Here is a 14245-nt window from a genome sequence, read left to right as displayed (position 1 = left end):
CACCCACAGCTGTTCGCCTCCCCTCTCCGGCCCCCAGATCCTGGATCCAGCAACTGTGCCCCAAGAGAGTGACCCTGGGTGGTGTGTGGAGCTGAGATGCTAAGAGCAGGTTGGGAATCAAAGTGTCCCATCCCCTTCAGCTCCAAGAGCCACTTTTTCTTTGATTAGTGGCTCCTGGGTGCAGGGAGTGGCCTTACCTGTGAGCCCAGCAAGGGCCAGTGCCAGCAGACAGCAAGTGAACTGGGAGCTCATCTCGGGGGTCCTGCGCACAGCGCCCTGAGATGGGTTTTCAGGGCCCAGGGCTGTTTAGAGGCTCCCAGCATCCTGTGCTCAGAGGCTCTGGGGGGAGCTGCAGTTGCCCAGGGGGACGGATGGACCCCCGCCCTGGGTTAGCCGAGCTCACGCCCTGCTCCTGCCCTGCCCTCAGGCCTCTTCTGTCCATCCCCAAAGCCCCACCCAGGACCCTGTTTGTAGCAAGCTCCTGTTCTCATCTCCTCAATCTTTGAGATCCTCAGGGCCCCTGTCCCCTGTCCCCTGTCTCCCCAAACCTCCCCCTCCTCCTGGCCTAGGGCATTCCCACCTTCTAGCTGAGCCCCAGAAAATGCCTTCTGTTAACTCCCTGATGACCAGTGGGCCATGGCTTCTGGACAGCTGCTCAGCACCCAGCCAGCCCAGGCCAGCCCCATGACAGGACCAGGGTGTCACCCTGCCTGAGGGCCAGACGAAGCACGTCACCCTTCAAGGGACTTCCCTGCTGGTCCAGTGGTTAAGACTCTGAGCTTCCAGTGCAAGATGGACGGGTCAGGGAGCTAAGATCCCACATGCCACAGCCAAGAAGGAAAAATTAATAAATAAATTTAAAAAACCACCTCTCAATATCTCCCACCTGGGAGAAAAACCAGGTAAGGGAGATGCAGGATGGAGCTTAAGGCCTTTACGTCTCATTAAAGGGGATCAGCGGCCCCTCCAGGGGAGGGCAAAGCTCTCCATCAAACACACTTCGGCCCAGGGAGTGCCAGACCCCACCTCCCTCGGAAATGGGTACTGGGTGAGGCTGTGCATTGTGGCAATTTTCTCAAGCTCGGCCTCTGCAGTTCATGGCATCTAGGTCAAGTGCCTGTGCCTCCCAGGACCTCAGAATCCTAATCCGTGAAATGGAAGGGCTGGAGGGAGAGAAGCCCGCAGGGGCCTTTCAGCCTGCCCTTCTCTGATTCAGTGACCACGTAAAGCCTATTAAAGCCTTGGATGTGGGTGATGGGGAGAGGACAAAGCATGCCTGTTTGCATGTGCTAGAATCCGAAGAGTGCATTCTCTAGCATACCCCCTACCCCTTGCTGGCGGTCAAGGCCAGGTCACTGCCCTGACTTCTGTTCCCTGGATCCTGAGGAGACCGTGAGACCATCAAGAGTGCACTGGGACGCGTAGACGCTGGTGATTAATTACACATCTTTTCTTTCAGTGAGCTATTTACATACTTCCACTCTTAAAGGAAACAAACTTCTATATTATAGCATATAAAAGTTTTCCCATGCTAGTAAAGTCAATTTTTCACACATTTTTTTCCTTTAGGACAACACAAATCCTCATTATAGAGATTTCTGTATTTTAGCAAAAGGAACGGGACTCATAGAAATGAGATCCCCAAATAAAGTTCAGTTCAGTTTCATCTCTCTTTTCTTCCCGAATATTATTGCTAGAAATCTTATATTATCATAAACTAGAGTTCAGGCTGTATATAGGTTTTCACAATTGTTATTTTTCTCTGGATACAAATTTTGATCACTGCCAGCATTTTACAAAGTTCCTCTTCCTCATGCCAGCTTTCTCTTTGTATGTATGTTTCTTTGCTGGGTGCACAATCCAGGTGATGAGAATTAGAAGAGTTTATGATGGAGGATTCCATCTGTCCTCTTCCCTGTCAGCCATCTGGGTCAAGGATCCTGGGGCTGGGGTGTGTAGTGGAGGAGGGGGCTAATGCAGGAGGCTCCCCCAGAGGACCCTCCTTTCTGCAACCCAGAAGGACCGCTGGAGAAGGCTGTGGACCCGAGACCTCCTGTCTGGCCCTACCTTCAGGAGGAAGGAAAGGGCTTTTATAGAGCAGCCTTGGAGCCAAGAGGTTCATGTGTTGGAAGTTTCCAGATGGACTTGCTTTCCCCTCAGACATGTCACAGGACTTCCCTGGTGGTCCAGTGGTTAAGAATCCACCTGACAATGCAGGGGATACCAGTTCGATCCCCGATCCAAGATTCCACATGCCACTGGGTAAGAGAAGCCACTGCAATGAACAGCCTGCACACCGGAACCAAAGAAAGAGAAAGCCATCGTGCAGCAACAAAGACCCAGGGCAACCAAAAATAATTAATTAATTAATTTCACAAAAAGATCACAAGGCTCAGGCAGGACTGACCCTCAGACGTCACAGAAGTTCGGGGATCAGGCCTTCTCCTGGTGCCTGCCGCCGTCCGTGCCGCCTGCCCTTGCCGCCTGTTTGGCAGCTGGGTGGTGGGCTCAGGCCCAGCGGCTGCTCCTCTCTGCCTCAGCAGGTGTCTGCAAGTGCCTCCCCCCACCCCCTGTGGGCTTTCTGTGAAGCTCAGCACCCACCCACCCCACTTCCTCCCTGTGCCTGTAGGGGTTGAGAAACTGGCTTTGCACTCAGATAAATCTGTAGTGGAATCCCACTGATCCAGCTTCCTAAATTAGGAAAGTGTCTTCACTCCTGTATGAGCTCCCTCGTCTGTAAAGTGGAGTTTTGTAAGAGGTACAGCCCAGGTGGGAGGATGGAATCTGGTCACACGTCAAGCACCTTATGCAGGGCCTGGCACCCATAAGTGATGGGACGCAGGTGCCTGTCTTCATGCCCACCCATGCTTCCTCTTGCTCTCCTCTGGAGCTTCTCTGCCAATTTCACTCCCAGTGAAACCCTAATGTTCTTTTTATCTTAACCACGTTGGGTAAATCCTTCTGATGGGTGGGCTAATGCACTCCCCTCTTCCCAGGCCTGTTGGACATCAGCCCACATTCTCTGCATGGCCCACGCAGGCTCCTCGAAGCACCTGACAGCAATCACCTCCCCACAGCTGAGAGTGGGTGCTCCCACCGCTTAGGAGGAGACAGAGGCTCCAAGAGCTCAAGCCAACTGCTCAAGGATACATAGGTGATAAATGTCAGAGTCAGGACACAGGCTCTGTTGAACTCCAAACTCTGTGGCTTTAAGAATATCATTTAGTCTGCAGTGATGCCATGATGCTCTGGGGTCCAGCCCATGGAAGCAGTTAGGAGATTTGTGCCTGAACTGAAGGCCCCAAGGCTGCTGTGCTTGCCTAGGTTGTGCCCCTGTTCTCCACGTTTCTGCCTCTCTTCTCATTCTGACCCAGTAAACTTGCTCTGCTCCCTGTCTTACCTGAGGCAGCAGCACCCCCTCACCTGCTGAGGATCTGCTCGTTCGAACCGTGTGCAGAGGAAGCATTCATAGGCTACAAACAAGGATGCTGGGACTGTCCTGTGACCAGGGAACTCCTGCACTACAAAGCCATCCACTTTGCTTGTTCTAAGGTTCTTGACTTGTGGATATGTTGGAGATAAAGGAAGGATGGCTCTTCCTCATTTCTGGGTGGACTGGAATTTTCAACGTTTTGAAATCTGATTTTAAAAAAATGCTTTTTTTGCAGAAAAAAGATGTGCTTTTTTGCAGGCTTGGATAGTCAATCAAGTGGGTGATATGTGAAGGTGAGGCAAGCCTTTCAGGTCCCCCTGCAGAGTGGGCTGGCTGCTTCCAGGGGATCCAAGGTCCTGGAGTGCAAGAGGAGGAACCTGCAGCCCAGACCCTGGGGAAGGGGTCTGGTCTCCTCCAACCCCAGCCTTAAGTCTGGACCCTCAGCTCCTATTTCTGACTCCAGTGTCAGCTCTCTCTAGGTAGTACAAGCTACCATCTCTAAGCACCAGGCTGCACACCTGTTAAAGGGGTGTGTGGCTCTGCCCCCACCACCCCCCAGAGGCAGCAAGTGCCACATAGATGTGAGGACTTGTGGTATGGCCTTGACTTTGTCACTGTCCTGATCGCGGTCCTTAAAGATCTGACCCCATGGCAGGCATTAGAGCTGTCTCAGAGCCTAGTGTTAGAACCCAGGTACCTGCCCCTCAGGGGTGGTTATGGACACTTGGTGGGAAAGGAGGATGGTTTCCCGAGCCTAGGGCAGGAGAGAGAGGGCAGAGGCACTTTGAACTGCCTGGCATTCTAACTTCCGCTGGTTCCCTCCCCAGCCCCAATGTGCATTTCATTCCACAAACTCCGAACTGGGAAAGCTTGTCGCCTGGATCCAGAGCTCAGTGCATCTGGGGAGGACCAGGGGCAGAGGACCCGCATTCCTCTGGGAGAGCAAAAAGGGCGCATACAGTTATTCTCCGGAGCAAGTTTTCAAATCCCTCCCGTGATCCTTCCTCCATTCTAAAGCAGAGGACAGAAATGCTAAACTAGGGTTCTTGCCAGTGCTGATAAGGAAAACCAGTGAATGCAGGAGTCTCATTAGGAAAATCCTAAATTTTAGTCTTATCACTGCTGCAACATAATACAGTAAGCATGTTAATTCCACCCTCCCCCTGCTCCCCCACCCCCCAAAATCCCTTTCAGCTATAAGGCTGCAGAATGAACGGCCCCACCCGCTTCAGCCTCAGGTCCTGTCTGATTTCGGATTTTCCCCTTCCCTCGCGTTACCAAGTGAGTCTCCAATTTGAATGGACAGGGCTTCGCCCTCTCACACTTCCAGCTGCCTCTGCAGTAATCAGCTTAACAAGCATCGTCTGAATCCCTACTGTGTGCAGGGTGCGTAGTGGGAACTGTGAAACATCAGAGTCTAGCTGAGTCCATCTCCCTGTGAGAGCCAATGAGCTGATTCACTGTGCTGATTTTCGGGCCAAGCTGTCAGCCAAACCCTGTGCCCAACAAAGACTCATTTCAACAGGCTTCTCTCATCCAAGTGATTATTTGCTCTTTGTACTGCTTGGACTTGGCAAGGGTCCTGCAATTCCTGTTAGCAAAGAGGGAGCAGGAACCTTGAAGTAAGTACTCATCTCATAAAGAAAGGATTCGCTGTCCCTTGGGGAAGCTGGCCTGGACACCTTCAGCCCTGCTCTGTAACGATAATGAACTTTTGACTAGCACCCTTCCAAGTTTCTTCTCCACCTGGCATTTCTTTGGCTCCCAGAACACCTCCATGAGGTAGGTAGAGTGGCTCCAATTCTTCCCATTTTGCAGAGAAGGAAGTGATGCCAGAGAGTGGGGAGGTGACTTGTGACCTGCTCCCCATCTCATGCATATGCCAGGGAGTGGCAACACCTGCCCAAACGCAGTGCCCAGCTCCTCAGTGCCCGGGTCCTCATCTACATCTCTTTCTACTCTGCTGAGCCCCGAGCTGGCCCGGAGGGCAGATGACACTGAGGTGGCACAGGTGCCAGCCAGGTCCGCCTGTGCTCCGTGCAGAAATGGGGGCTCAGAGGGGCTGAGGAAGCAAGAGACGCTGTACTGCCCAGGATGCGTAAGAGGCGCCAAGGGGCACGGCAGGGCCGCCGCTAGAGTCACAGTGATAGATGTTCATGGCTTGCACGTGGTGGGACGCAGGGCCCTGGTTAGAGGGTGGCCACACGGCTGGCAGGTCAGTGGGCCAAGCATCACATTTCAGCAATATGATCTTGGTACGGAGAGTGAGGAGAAGCGTGCTTGTGGTCTTCAGCCAGGAGAGGGAGGGGTTAGGGTCAAAAGGGACTGGGGGCTGAGAGGGGCTGGGGGCCATCAGGAGGACAGGCAGTGTCGGGAATCCCTCTGGTTCTATCTGCTCCATTCCTTTGCTGGCCTTGCCAATATTTTCAGAATAAGCAATGCTCTGTATCTCTCCCAAGACCTGGTATGAAAATCATGCTTAAAAGAGTCTCCGAAGGACTTCACAGGGAGAGGAGCACCCTGGTATGAAAATGTTCCAGGAAACCACAGGCCTCCCAGTTTCCTTGCCTCTCACTAAAAGGATTAGAAAGGTGGTATTCCAACTGTGTGGGGTTGGTGAGGGGGACAGTTTATATTCGCCAAGGATCTTTCTTGGAAGTAATTTTAGTCCCTATAATGTTTCACGTTAACCTTCTCAGACTGGTTCTCAGCTGGGTGACTTAGTGATCACCAAAATGTGCTGGCATTCTGGCCTCTGAGAATCCACACTGTGCCTTTTAATGAGTGGGATTTTTTTAAATTAATTTTTATTGCAATATAGTTGATTTACTACGTTGTGTTAGTTTCTGCTGTACAGCAAAGTGAACCAGTTATCCATATACATCTACTCACTCTTTTTTAGATTCTTTGGTGGGATTTGTTTTTTAAAAGATTTCCCTGAGCCAGCAGAGCACCCCCAGTGCGCCACAGGGCTGGCCTTGGGGACCAGAGGCCAAATGCACGACTTAAGGCTGCCAGGAGTATTCCGTCTAGACACGGAGGAGGGAGGAGGGACCAGAGGAGATGGGGCTGAGGAACTGCAGAAGGCGCAGCCTGCCCCTGAAAGAAAAGAGCTCCCTTTGTTCCTCTGCCCACCGCTTGCCCCTCTGCCCGGCCCCACAGAGGAGACCTCTGGGGGCTCAGCCCGGAGAATTCCTCTCTTCTTTTCTTGCTTCCTCCTACGCCACGTGGCTTCAGACCATGACATTTCTGTTCGATGCTGTCAGCGCCTTGGTTTGAGGAGAATGTCTCTGTACCCGGGTCGCTTGGCCAAGAAGAAACGGTGCCCGGAGCCTGCTGGCATCTGCCCTGGCCGGTCTGCCTTCGTCCTTCCCTAGGCGATGGGGCAGGGCTATGCAGGAGATGATGGGCAAGCTCGGGACCCCAGAGCCAAGCTTGCATGTCTGGCTTCAGCCTGGCGGGGAGGGCAAGGTAGAAAACCAGCTTAGACTTGCCTTGCTTCTCTGAAGTTTAGTGATCAAATAGCCACCAGCCCCTGCCCCTGCCCCTACCCAGAGGCCAGCCTGCGGAGCCAGGGCCCACCGCCTATTTTTAGAAAGCTATCAGGTGTGCAGGACACCCAGTTGCCTTTTTCCACCTGTTTGGGGTCATTATAGGGATCCAGTGTCTCTGCCACAAGGCCCTGCTGTTCTGCCACGAGAGTCTCACTGCGGCTGGGACAGCCACTAAGCTCCCTCCCTGTGGAACCCAGCCATCTCTCCGGCCTTGCCCAGCTGTGGCAAGTGAGTCTTTGGGCCCGTGGTCATTTTGTCGTTGGAAGCACAGACATTGAACACTAAGGCTTGGCCTCCTCTGCTTCCTTGAGAGGGAGTTTTCAAAGGTCAGAGACTAACATCAGGGCAGGAAGAACCTTGAATCGGGAGCCCACCATGAGGAGTGCGGATCCATTGAGCAACAGCAAGCCCAGAGTCCTTGCTCCACCAGGAAGGTGCACAGTGAGTGCCATCAGGCAGGGGCGTGCTGGGTGCACTTGGGGTTCACTGCCAACAGATGCAGGGAGCTGGGGGCTATCAGAGGAAGAGCTCAGGCAGGGTTTGATCAGGGAGTGCAGCGGGGTGGGGGTGGGGGGAAGGTGTGCCAGGCAGAGAGAACCTTGTGAGCAGGATCATCCCAGGTGTGACTGGGAACCATGAGGAGACAGCAAGGCTGGCTCAGGGGGCTTTGTGGGGACAGAGGGACAAGAGCTGGAGTGCACGCTGAGGTGGTGCCTGGTACAAAAAGCCTTGGATGCCAGGTGAGGTGCTTGGATGTGATCTGATGGATCAAAGCCACTGGGGATCAGAGTAGGGAAAGATGGGGAGCATCGGTGTGCTGGCCAGCTCTGCTCCCTGCTGGGTGATGGCGTGGGGTCTTCCTGGTCACAGAGCACCAGCCTTGGAGCAGTATCTTTGTGGCCCTACCCTCCACACCCCATCCGGTCTGGTGGGTGTGATGAGCTCCGGCAGGCTTGGTGACTCCCAAGAGCCCAGCTCTCCATTCAGTTGACATCCTGTTGGTAGCTTGAAATTGAAGGAGGAATGTTTATACAACAGGTACTCACAGACACTAGGAGCCAGGGTGTAGCTGGTTCTGTTGTTTCGTCCCCCACTGCTGCCAGAGCTGGCAGGTAAACCTTAACCAGCACAGCCCTGAGTAATGGCAAGACCCTGAAGGGGTTTACGCCGAGGAGTGAGTGTGGGCTCAGCAGTCACCACACTGAACTGGGAGAGCGCGTTGGTGGATGTGAGCTGTGCCCGCTTCTTTGTTGAGGAGGCTGGAGGGTGGGCTTGGGGGCAGCCCTGTGCCAGGAGAGTTGAGCTGTCTTCACTCTCCACTGGCCGATTCTGAAATCAAACTCCTTAATGTGGACTAGGGAATATTTGACCCTCCTCACCCAGAGGAAACCGCTTCCTCACCTGAACAGGCTCTGTACCGGCCGCAGTGAACTGCTTTTAGCATCTCAAAGGCAGACTGCTTCTCCCCCATCCAAACCTGGCACTGAGGGTGCAGTCAGTAAACGCAGGCCTGTTCACAGATCTCCTGCTGCACGCTGGCCGAGCGTGCGGGCCGGGATGTGGTGGGGACCTGGGAAAAGCCACCTGGCTTTTCCAGGTGGACAGAGGAGCTCGCCGGCAGAGGAAGCATCTGAGCAGGGCTTTCTTTCTTAATGGTGGGTCTGATTAGTCTCAGCTACATGGTGAAAGCAGCAGGATTTGTTCAATGCTTCAGAGTCACAAAGCACTTTGCCCAGAGGATCCCCCTAACAAGTCTGTAAGATGTAAATGGAAAATGTAAAATCCCATCTCAGAGATGAGGAAACTAAGGGCCAACTGGTCAACCCCAGGCCTTGACCCTGACTCCTGAGACCCTCTGTCCTGAGTTGTCTCTCTGATCCGGGGCCTTGGAATGATTCATCCCAAGTGATCTCCGGTGTTAGGAGCAGCCCAGCCTCCTCCAAGAGATCAAGTCCAAGGCCTGACCCCAGAGACAGGTCTGCAGACTCCATCACCACTACCCCTCAAGGACTTGCCTCTTAAAAACGGGCATTAGTGCTGGCAGTGAACGCTCTGTTGCTTTTGTTGCTCTTTTGGGAAAAAGAAAAACCTGGCTTCTTAGAGCTGTTGTATTTTATTTTTCTGTAAAGAGGAAATTAATTTTAGTCTTTCTTTTTGGTTTAAAATGTTGTTCTTTGCTTTTTCTGCCCTACAATTTAAAAGGAAACATTTGTCTGTTGAGAAAAGAAATGATAATTATAGACTAAAAATTGTTTCTATTCTGATTTGAAAAAGTGACAAAAAAAAAATTCCATTGCACAGATGGGGCCCTGCTGACGGGGGGTGTTTAACAATGAAGCCCCAGGCCGGCTGGGGGCTCAGAATGGCATTCGAGGTGGATTTGGGCTCCAGTTTTGCCTGGGAGAGGGGCTTTCTCCGAGGCTGGTCTCCACTTCTGATGCTGGGTCATAGTCTCTGTGGGGTTTGGACTCGCTGATTCTCCACGTGGTCCAGCAGCGGACAGCAGTTTACCTGTGGATGGCGTGCCCTCTGTTAGGTCAGCTGTGTGCTGAGGCCAGGCACTCCCTTTGTGGCCCCGCGAGCTTGAAAACCTCCTAGCCTTATTCCCTCGGCGGAGAGTTTTACAAAATTGCAATTGCTCCAAGTCCTCCGATCAATAATGCAGGAAACTGATTAGACTGTGAAATTAAACTAATAATGTCATGCTATTAACCCTCGATCAATGAGGAAAGAGCTCAGAGTGAAGGCTATTTCCTCAACCCATATTGCAAATAGCCATGCATGTATTTACTTTTCGGAAGAACTCCTAGACGCACGTGCATTCCCGGGACCCCTTTCTTGCCTACAGACCCGGCGTGATCCCCTGTGCAGTGTCCCATTTAAGGGAAGAACAAACTGAGGCTGAGTGATTAATGCTGCGTGGTCTTGCAGCTAAAGAACAGATGAGCCTGGCTCTGGAGCCCTGGTCCAGAGCCGTCTGGTGTCTCGAGTCCTCTCCCTGGGGCTACTCTGGAATTAGTGACAGTCTTTGTCCCCCCGTGGCCTTGCCACCGAGAGGAGGAGCTCGCACACCCTCCCCGCTGTGCCTCCCACGCCTGGTCCTCCGCCGGGACCTGTCAGTTCCATCACGGTGGAACGTTGCCAGGGATCAGACCCTCTCTCTAAAAGTGGTGATGGTATTTAATAACTAATTACTCTAATGATCCTACAGAAATTCTGGAGACCTGTTTTAGGAGAGATGTCAATTAGAGCCATCTGCACGGTGAATAAAGGAACCCTACCCCAGCTGTACTGTTGAAACATGTTAGCGTGTTCCTACCAGCGGCCATATGGTACTTAACGAAAGTGAATTGTTCACACTGCACAACCCGCGCCTCCTGATGAATACCAGCATTTTGTTTTGGAAAATAGTTCCTCAATCGTGTGGAATATTTGTCAATGCAATAAGTAGCAAGTTGGAAGCCGGAAAGCCCTTGAATGCAAAAAGACTTGCCTCACCTCAAGATGTTCTTCCTCCACCCTGGCCCATCCCCTGCCCCTGCTGACAGCCAAGCCCCGCTCCACCCTGGTCCCACATCCCACCTGGGCCCAGTCCTCAGCATCTGCTTCCAAATCTGCTCGGGAGAGCCGAGGACAGGCAGGGTGCTGGCCCCACCCCCACTTGGCCTCTCTTTCTGTTTGAAAAACAGCAGCATGATGTCTGAAGCTATGCAGACTGGGAGCACGGGGCCTCCAGCTGGAAAGGCATGATTCATGGGGCCAAAGTCACCCAGGAGTTGAGGAGTGGGTGCAAGACATTTAACTGGGTGCGTAGCTTCAGGGAAGGGTTCGCTCTATGTTTGCAGTCTGTTTCTTTCAAGAGGTACAGAGCTCAGGTTGGTACCTGGATGCTCAGAGAGGTGGTGGAAAATGGTTTCTGGGGCTCAGCAGAAGCCTGCCCGAAGCCCCTTCCTTGTCACCAGCACGTCAGGGCCTGCAATCCGTAGTGACTTCAAATTATTGCCACCTGGTGGCCACTCCTGACCTGCGCCCAGACAGCTGGGTCCGGGGTGCAGCCACCCTGTGAGTTCTGTTACCCACAGACAGGTTTCCAAAGAAGACCAGAGCCAGGACCAGACTGGTGAGGTGTTCTGAGAGTTCCACCCCCACAATCCCCCTGCTGCCATGTGCTGGGCAAGGGGACACCCCACACTCACACTGCCTTTAGGGGCTTTGTGCCCTCAACGAGCTGAAGGTCCTGCTGCCAGGGCCATAGGAGGAAGTTGTTTTATTGCATTTGGCTCTGAGACCAACAAGGTTTCACTTGCCAGCAACATGTATCTCAGAATTTTCCCTAAAACCAAAGTCACTTATTAACACTTAATAAAAGACAAAATTGGCTGCGGTTCATGATACAGAAGATCTGCTGCAAATCCTGAAATCCGAGATGTTCTTTACAAAACCGTGCTCCCTTCAGTCTCATTTATTTCCAGCTCAGCAGCAACAGATTTCCCAGTTACAACAGTGATCCGAAGTCCAGCCGAACACATCCTTGAAGGAAACCCTTCTGGGTGAAAAATAGCAGGAATAAGCTCCCATCTGTCCTGTCCAGCAGACTTCACCATTTGCTTTCCACATCTGTGCCCTGCATGTGGCCCCGTTCTCCTGACACCTGCCCCGTCACAGACGTGGGTCTGAAAGAACCACGTCACCGTGACACCCAGGTAGGCACCTCAGCCTGGTGACTACGGCCTAGGGCAGCCTCGATCATGCTTGACCATGAAAGGTGCCCAGAGCACCTCAATAAGTCGCTAGCCTTTCCATGGGCTAGTTCCAGAATGACCCTTGCAGCCCAGAGCCCAACCTGCTGCCTTTCTACCCACCCCATTTGGGGACAGTGCCTGGCAGTTACCCTAAAGAGTTCACCTTTTCTCATTTGAGGGTGAGGGTGGTGGAAAGGGTAGAGGAAAGCTCGGGCCAGTTTGGCATATGTTGCCTGGTCTGAACATGAATGCTGTGCTCAGATGCTGAATTTGATGAATTGCGTTATAAAATTTAAAAACAAATTTAAAACTCTATTAACTCCCCGTAATGGCCTCCTCCTGGAATACACAGACAGCAACGGCTCACTGACAAGGAGGAAAAATACTCTCGTTTGCAATGCGCTTCGCTTGCAGCAGAATGGAGGCGGGTGGGAGGCGGAGGCCACACACCCTCTGCACCCTGCCGGCTTCCTGCTCCTGGGTCCAGAGCGAGGCCCTGGTGAGCAGGCCATCAGGGGATCCACACAGCCAAGGCTGGACTCCGTCTGGTTCCTGTGTCAAAAGCCACGTTGTGCTTGCTTTCGAGGCTAAAACATTTCTTTCAAGACTGAAACGTGACAGTGATGAGCTTCCAAGATGTGGGGCAGCCTGGAGGGGCTGGGTGGGGAACCTGTGGTTTGGGGGTCAGAATGTGATGTAGGGCTGGAGGAGGTGTGTCCCCAATGTCACCCACCCCACCCTCTGCCCCAGGAGAAGGGGCAAGGCAGGGAGGTTGTTCGTTGGTCGCTGCAGGCCTCTGCAAATCCAGGAGCATTCGGGGCAAAGGGCCTGGTTCCAGAATCCCAACTGGAGAGAGATGGACTTTTGTCGAGAAAGGAGGCAGCCTCACAGCTGTGTGTGCACGTGGGCCAAGGGAGGAGCATAGCTGGCAGGGAGGAGTCCCAGGTCCCAGCGGAGAGCTCCCTCCGTGTCTCTGCAACTTAGAGACCCCAAGCTCAGAGAGGAGGGTGAAGGGCAGTGCCGCCTGGTCTTTGAGGAGCTCGAGAGGCTTTCTGCCAACAGGGGGCTTCTCCATGTGACGGCAGCTCTGTCCCTCAGTGCACTTCAAGGGGTTTGGAGATGTTTGGGGAGAATGAAGCACGGTGTGCTCGTATGACAGCCCTGGATGTCCAGAGGCAGTGAAGAAACCGTGTGTGTATGTGTGTGTAGGTTGAGGGTGTGTGGGCACACACATACAGATCTGTATGTGTGCAAGAAGGCTGTGCCTTGTGACGTGGCTGCCCTGGGGCTGCAGACTGTGCATCAGGGAACGTGTGTTTCTGGGAGCACCCTTCAAGGCAGTAGGGAAACGAGACTCACTTAAGAAGCCTGAGCCTCCCCTGCCCTCCAAGGCTGCTGGATGTTCCACCCGCTTTGGGGCTGGACTGGGGCACTGAGGGGGGAGTGGCCGGACTCTGGACCCATAGCCTCTCCCGGGACCTCAGAATCGGATGCGATGCAAAGATCTCTAGGTTGCGGCTGCAGCTTCTGTGTGGCCTCTCGGGAAGTCTTGACAAGGATAAAAGCCAAGTAGACCCAGGAGTCCCTGGAAACTTGCCCCCGTGGCAGCTCCACGTGTGGTGGGGCATTTAGGGTAAAGAGAAGGGAGATGACATTTGTAATACTTTGAGAACCGCCCCCCTCTCTGCAGACTAACAGTATAAGCAAGAATGGAGGCTTCACCATAATGAAGAGAGCACAAATTCCTCCTGCCAGCATACTCTCTAGAAGGCCTGCCCCTGGACAGTTGTGTTAATTATGGGCCAACTGTGCCTGCAACCTTCGTGGGCCTGCTTTGGGCCATTTTGTATAAATTAGACTGTTTATAGGGAAAAAATAATATTGCTAATTAGCCTCCATTGTTTTAAGTAAATGAGATTTTCCTACAGCATTAAAAGAAAACAGAGATGTGTGGGGACAGAGTTTACAGAGCTCTTTCTGTGACTGTAATATTGCTCCTGCCGTCTCAGTTCAAATCTGAACCAAGGGAGGAACCACCCAAGTTCCCAGTCTTTAGAACACCATTCAAAGCAACACCGGTTCCTTTCTTGTTTCCCTTCTGTGCGTGTGGCAGCCTGTGCTTCCATTTTTGTGCGTTTCTTCCCATAGTACAGTAAACAGCAGAACAACAAGGCTTCAGAATCACCAGACTCAGGCTGAGTCCAGATGCAATGCTTTGTGAACCTGGGCAGTCACTCAGCCATCCTGCACCTGATAGAACCTTGCTCATTAGGCACTCCTCATCATTATTCTTTTATTTTTGTTAAACAAAATCCCGAATGTGAAACACCAAGCCCAGTGGTTTCTACATAATAATAAATTACACCATGCATGCATGCATGCTAAGTCACTTGAGTCGTGTCCAACTCTGCAACCCGTGGACTGTAGCCCATCAGGTTCCTCTGTCCATGGGTTTCTCCAGGCAAGAATACTGGAGTGGATTGCCACGCCCTCCTCCAGGAGGTCTTCCCCTGGGT

At 52.7% G+C, this 14245-nt stretch overlaps 1 protein-coding gene across 2 annotated transcripts in view; it reads left to right on the top strand.

The window, feature by feature from the left end:
* The window catches only part of KLHL29 (kelch like family member 29), a 335083-nt gene that overhangs the window by 138835 nt on the left and 182003 nt on the right, over positions 1-14245 (top strand). The window contains exon 1 of one of the 2 annotated variants that reach the window (XM_061433193.1): positions 305-7428. The exons of the other annotated variant lie outside the window; for it this stretch is intronic. Within the exon in view, the coding sequence (XP_061289177.1) occupies positions 7363-7428 (66 nt within the window). The 5' untranslated portion in view covers positions 305-7362. Of the gene's footprint in view, positions 1-304; positions 7429-14245 lie in introns of those variants that run through there. 2 annotated transcript variants of the gene reach the window in all.

Source organism: Bos javanicus, chromosome 11, assembly GCF_032452875.1.
Source record: "Bos javanicus breed banteng chromosome 11, ARS-OSU_banteng_1.0, whole genome shotgun sequence".
Taxonomy (NCBI): Eukaryota; Metazoa; Chordata; class Mammalia; order Artiodactyla; family Bovidae; genus Bos; species Bos javanicus.
This window is presented reverse-complemented; position numbering and strand designations above follow the sequence as displayed.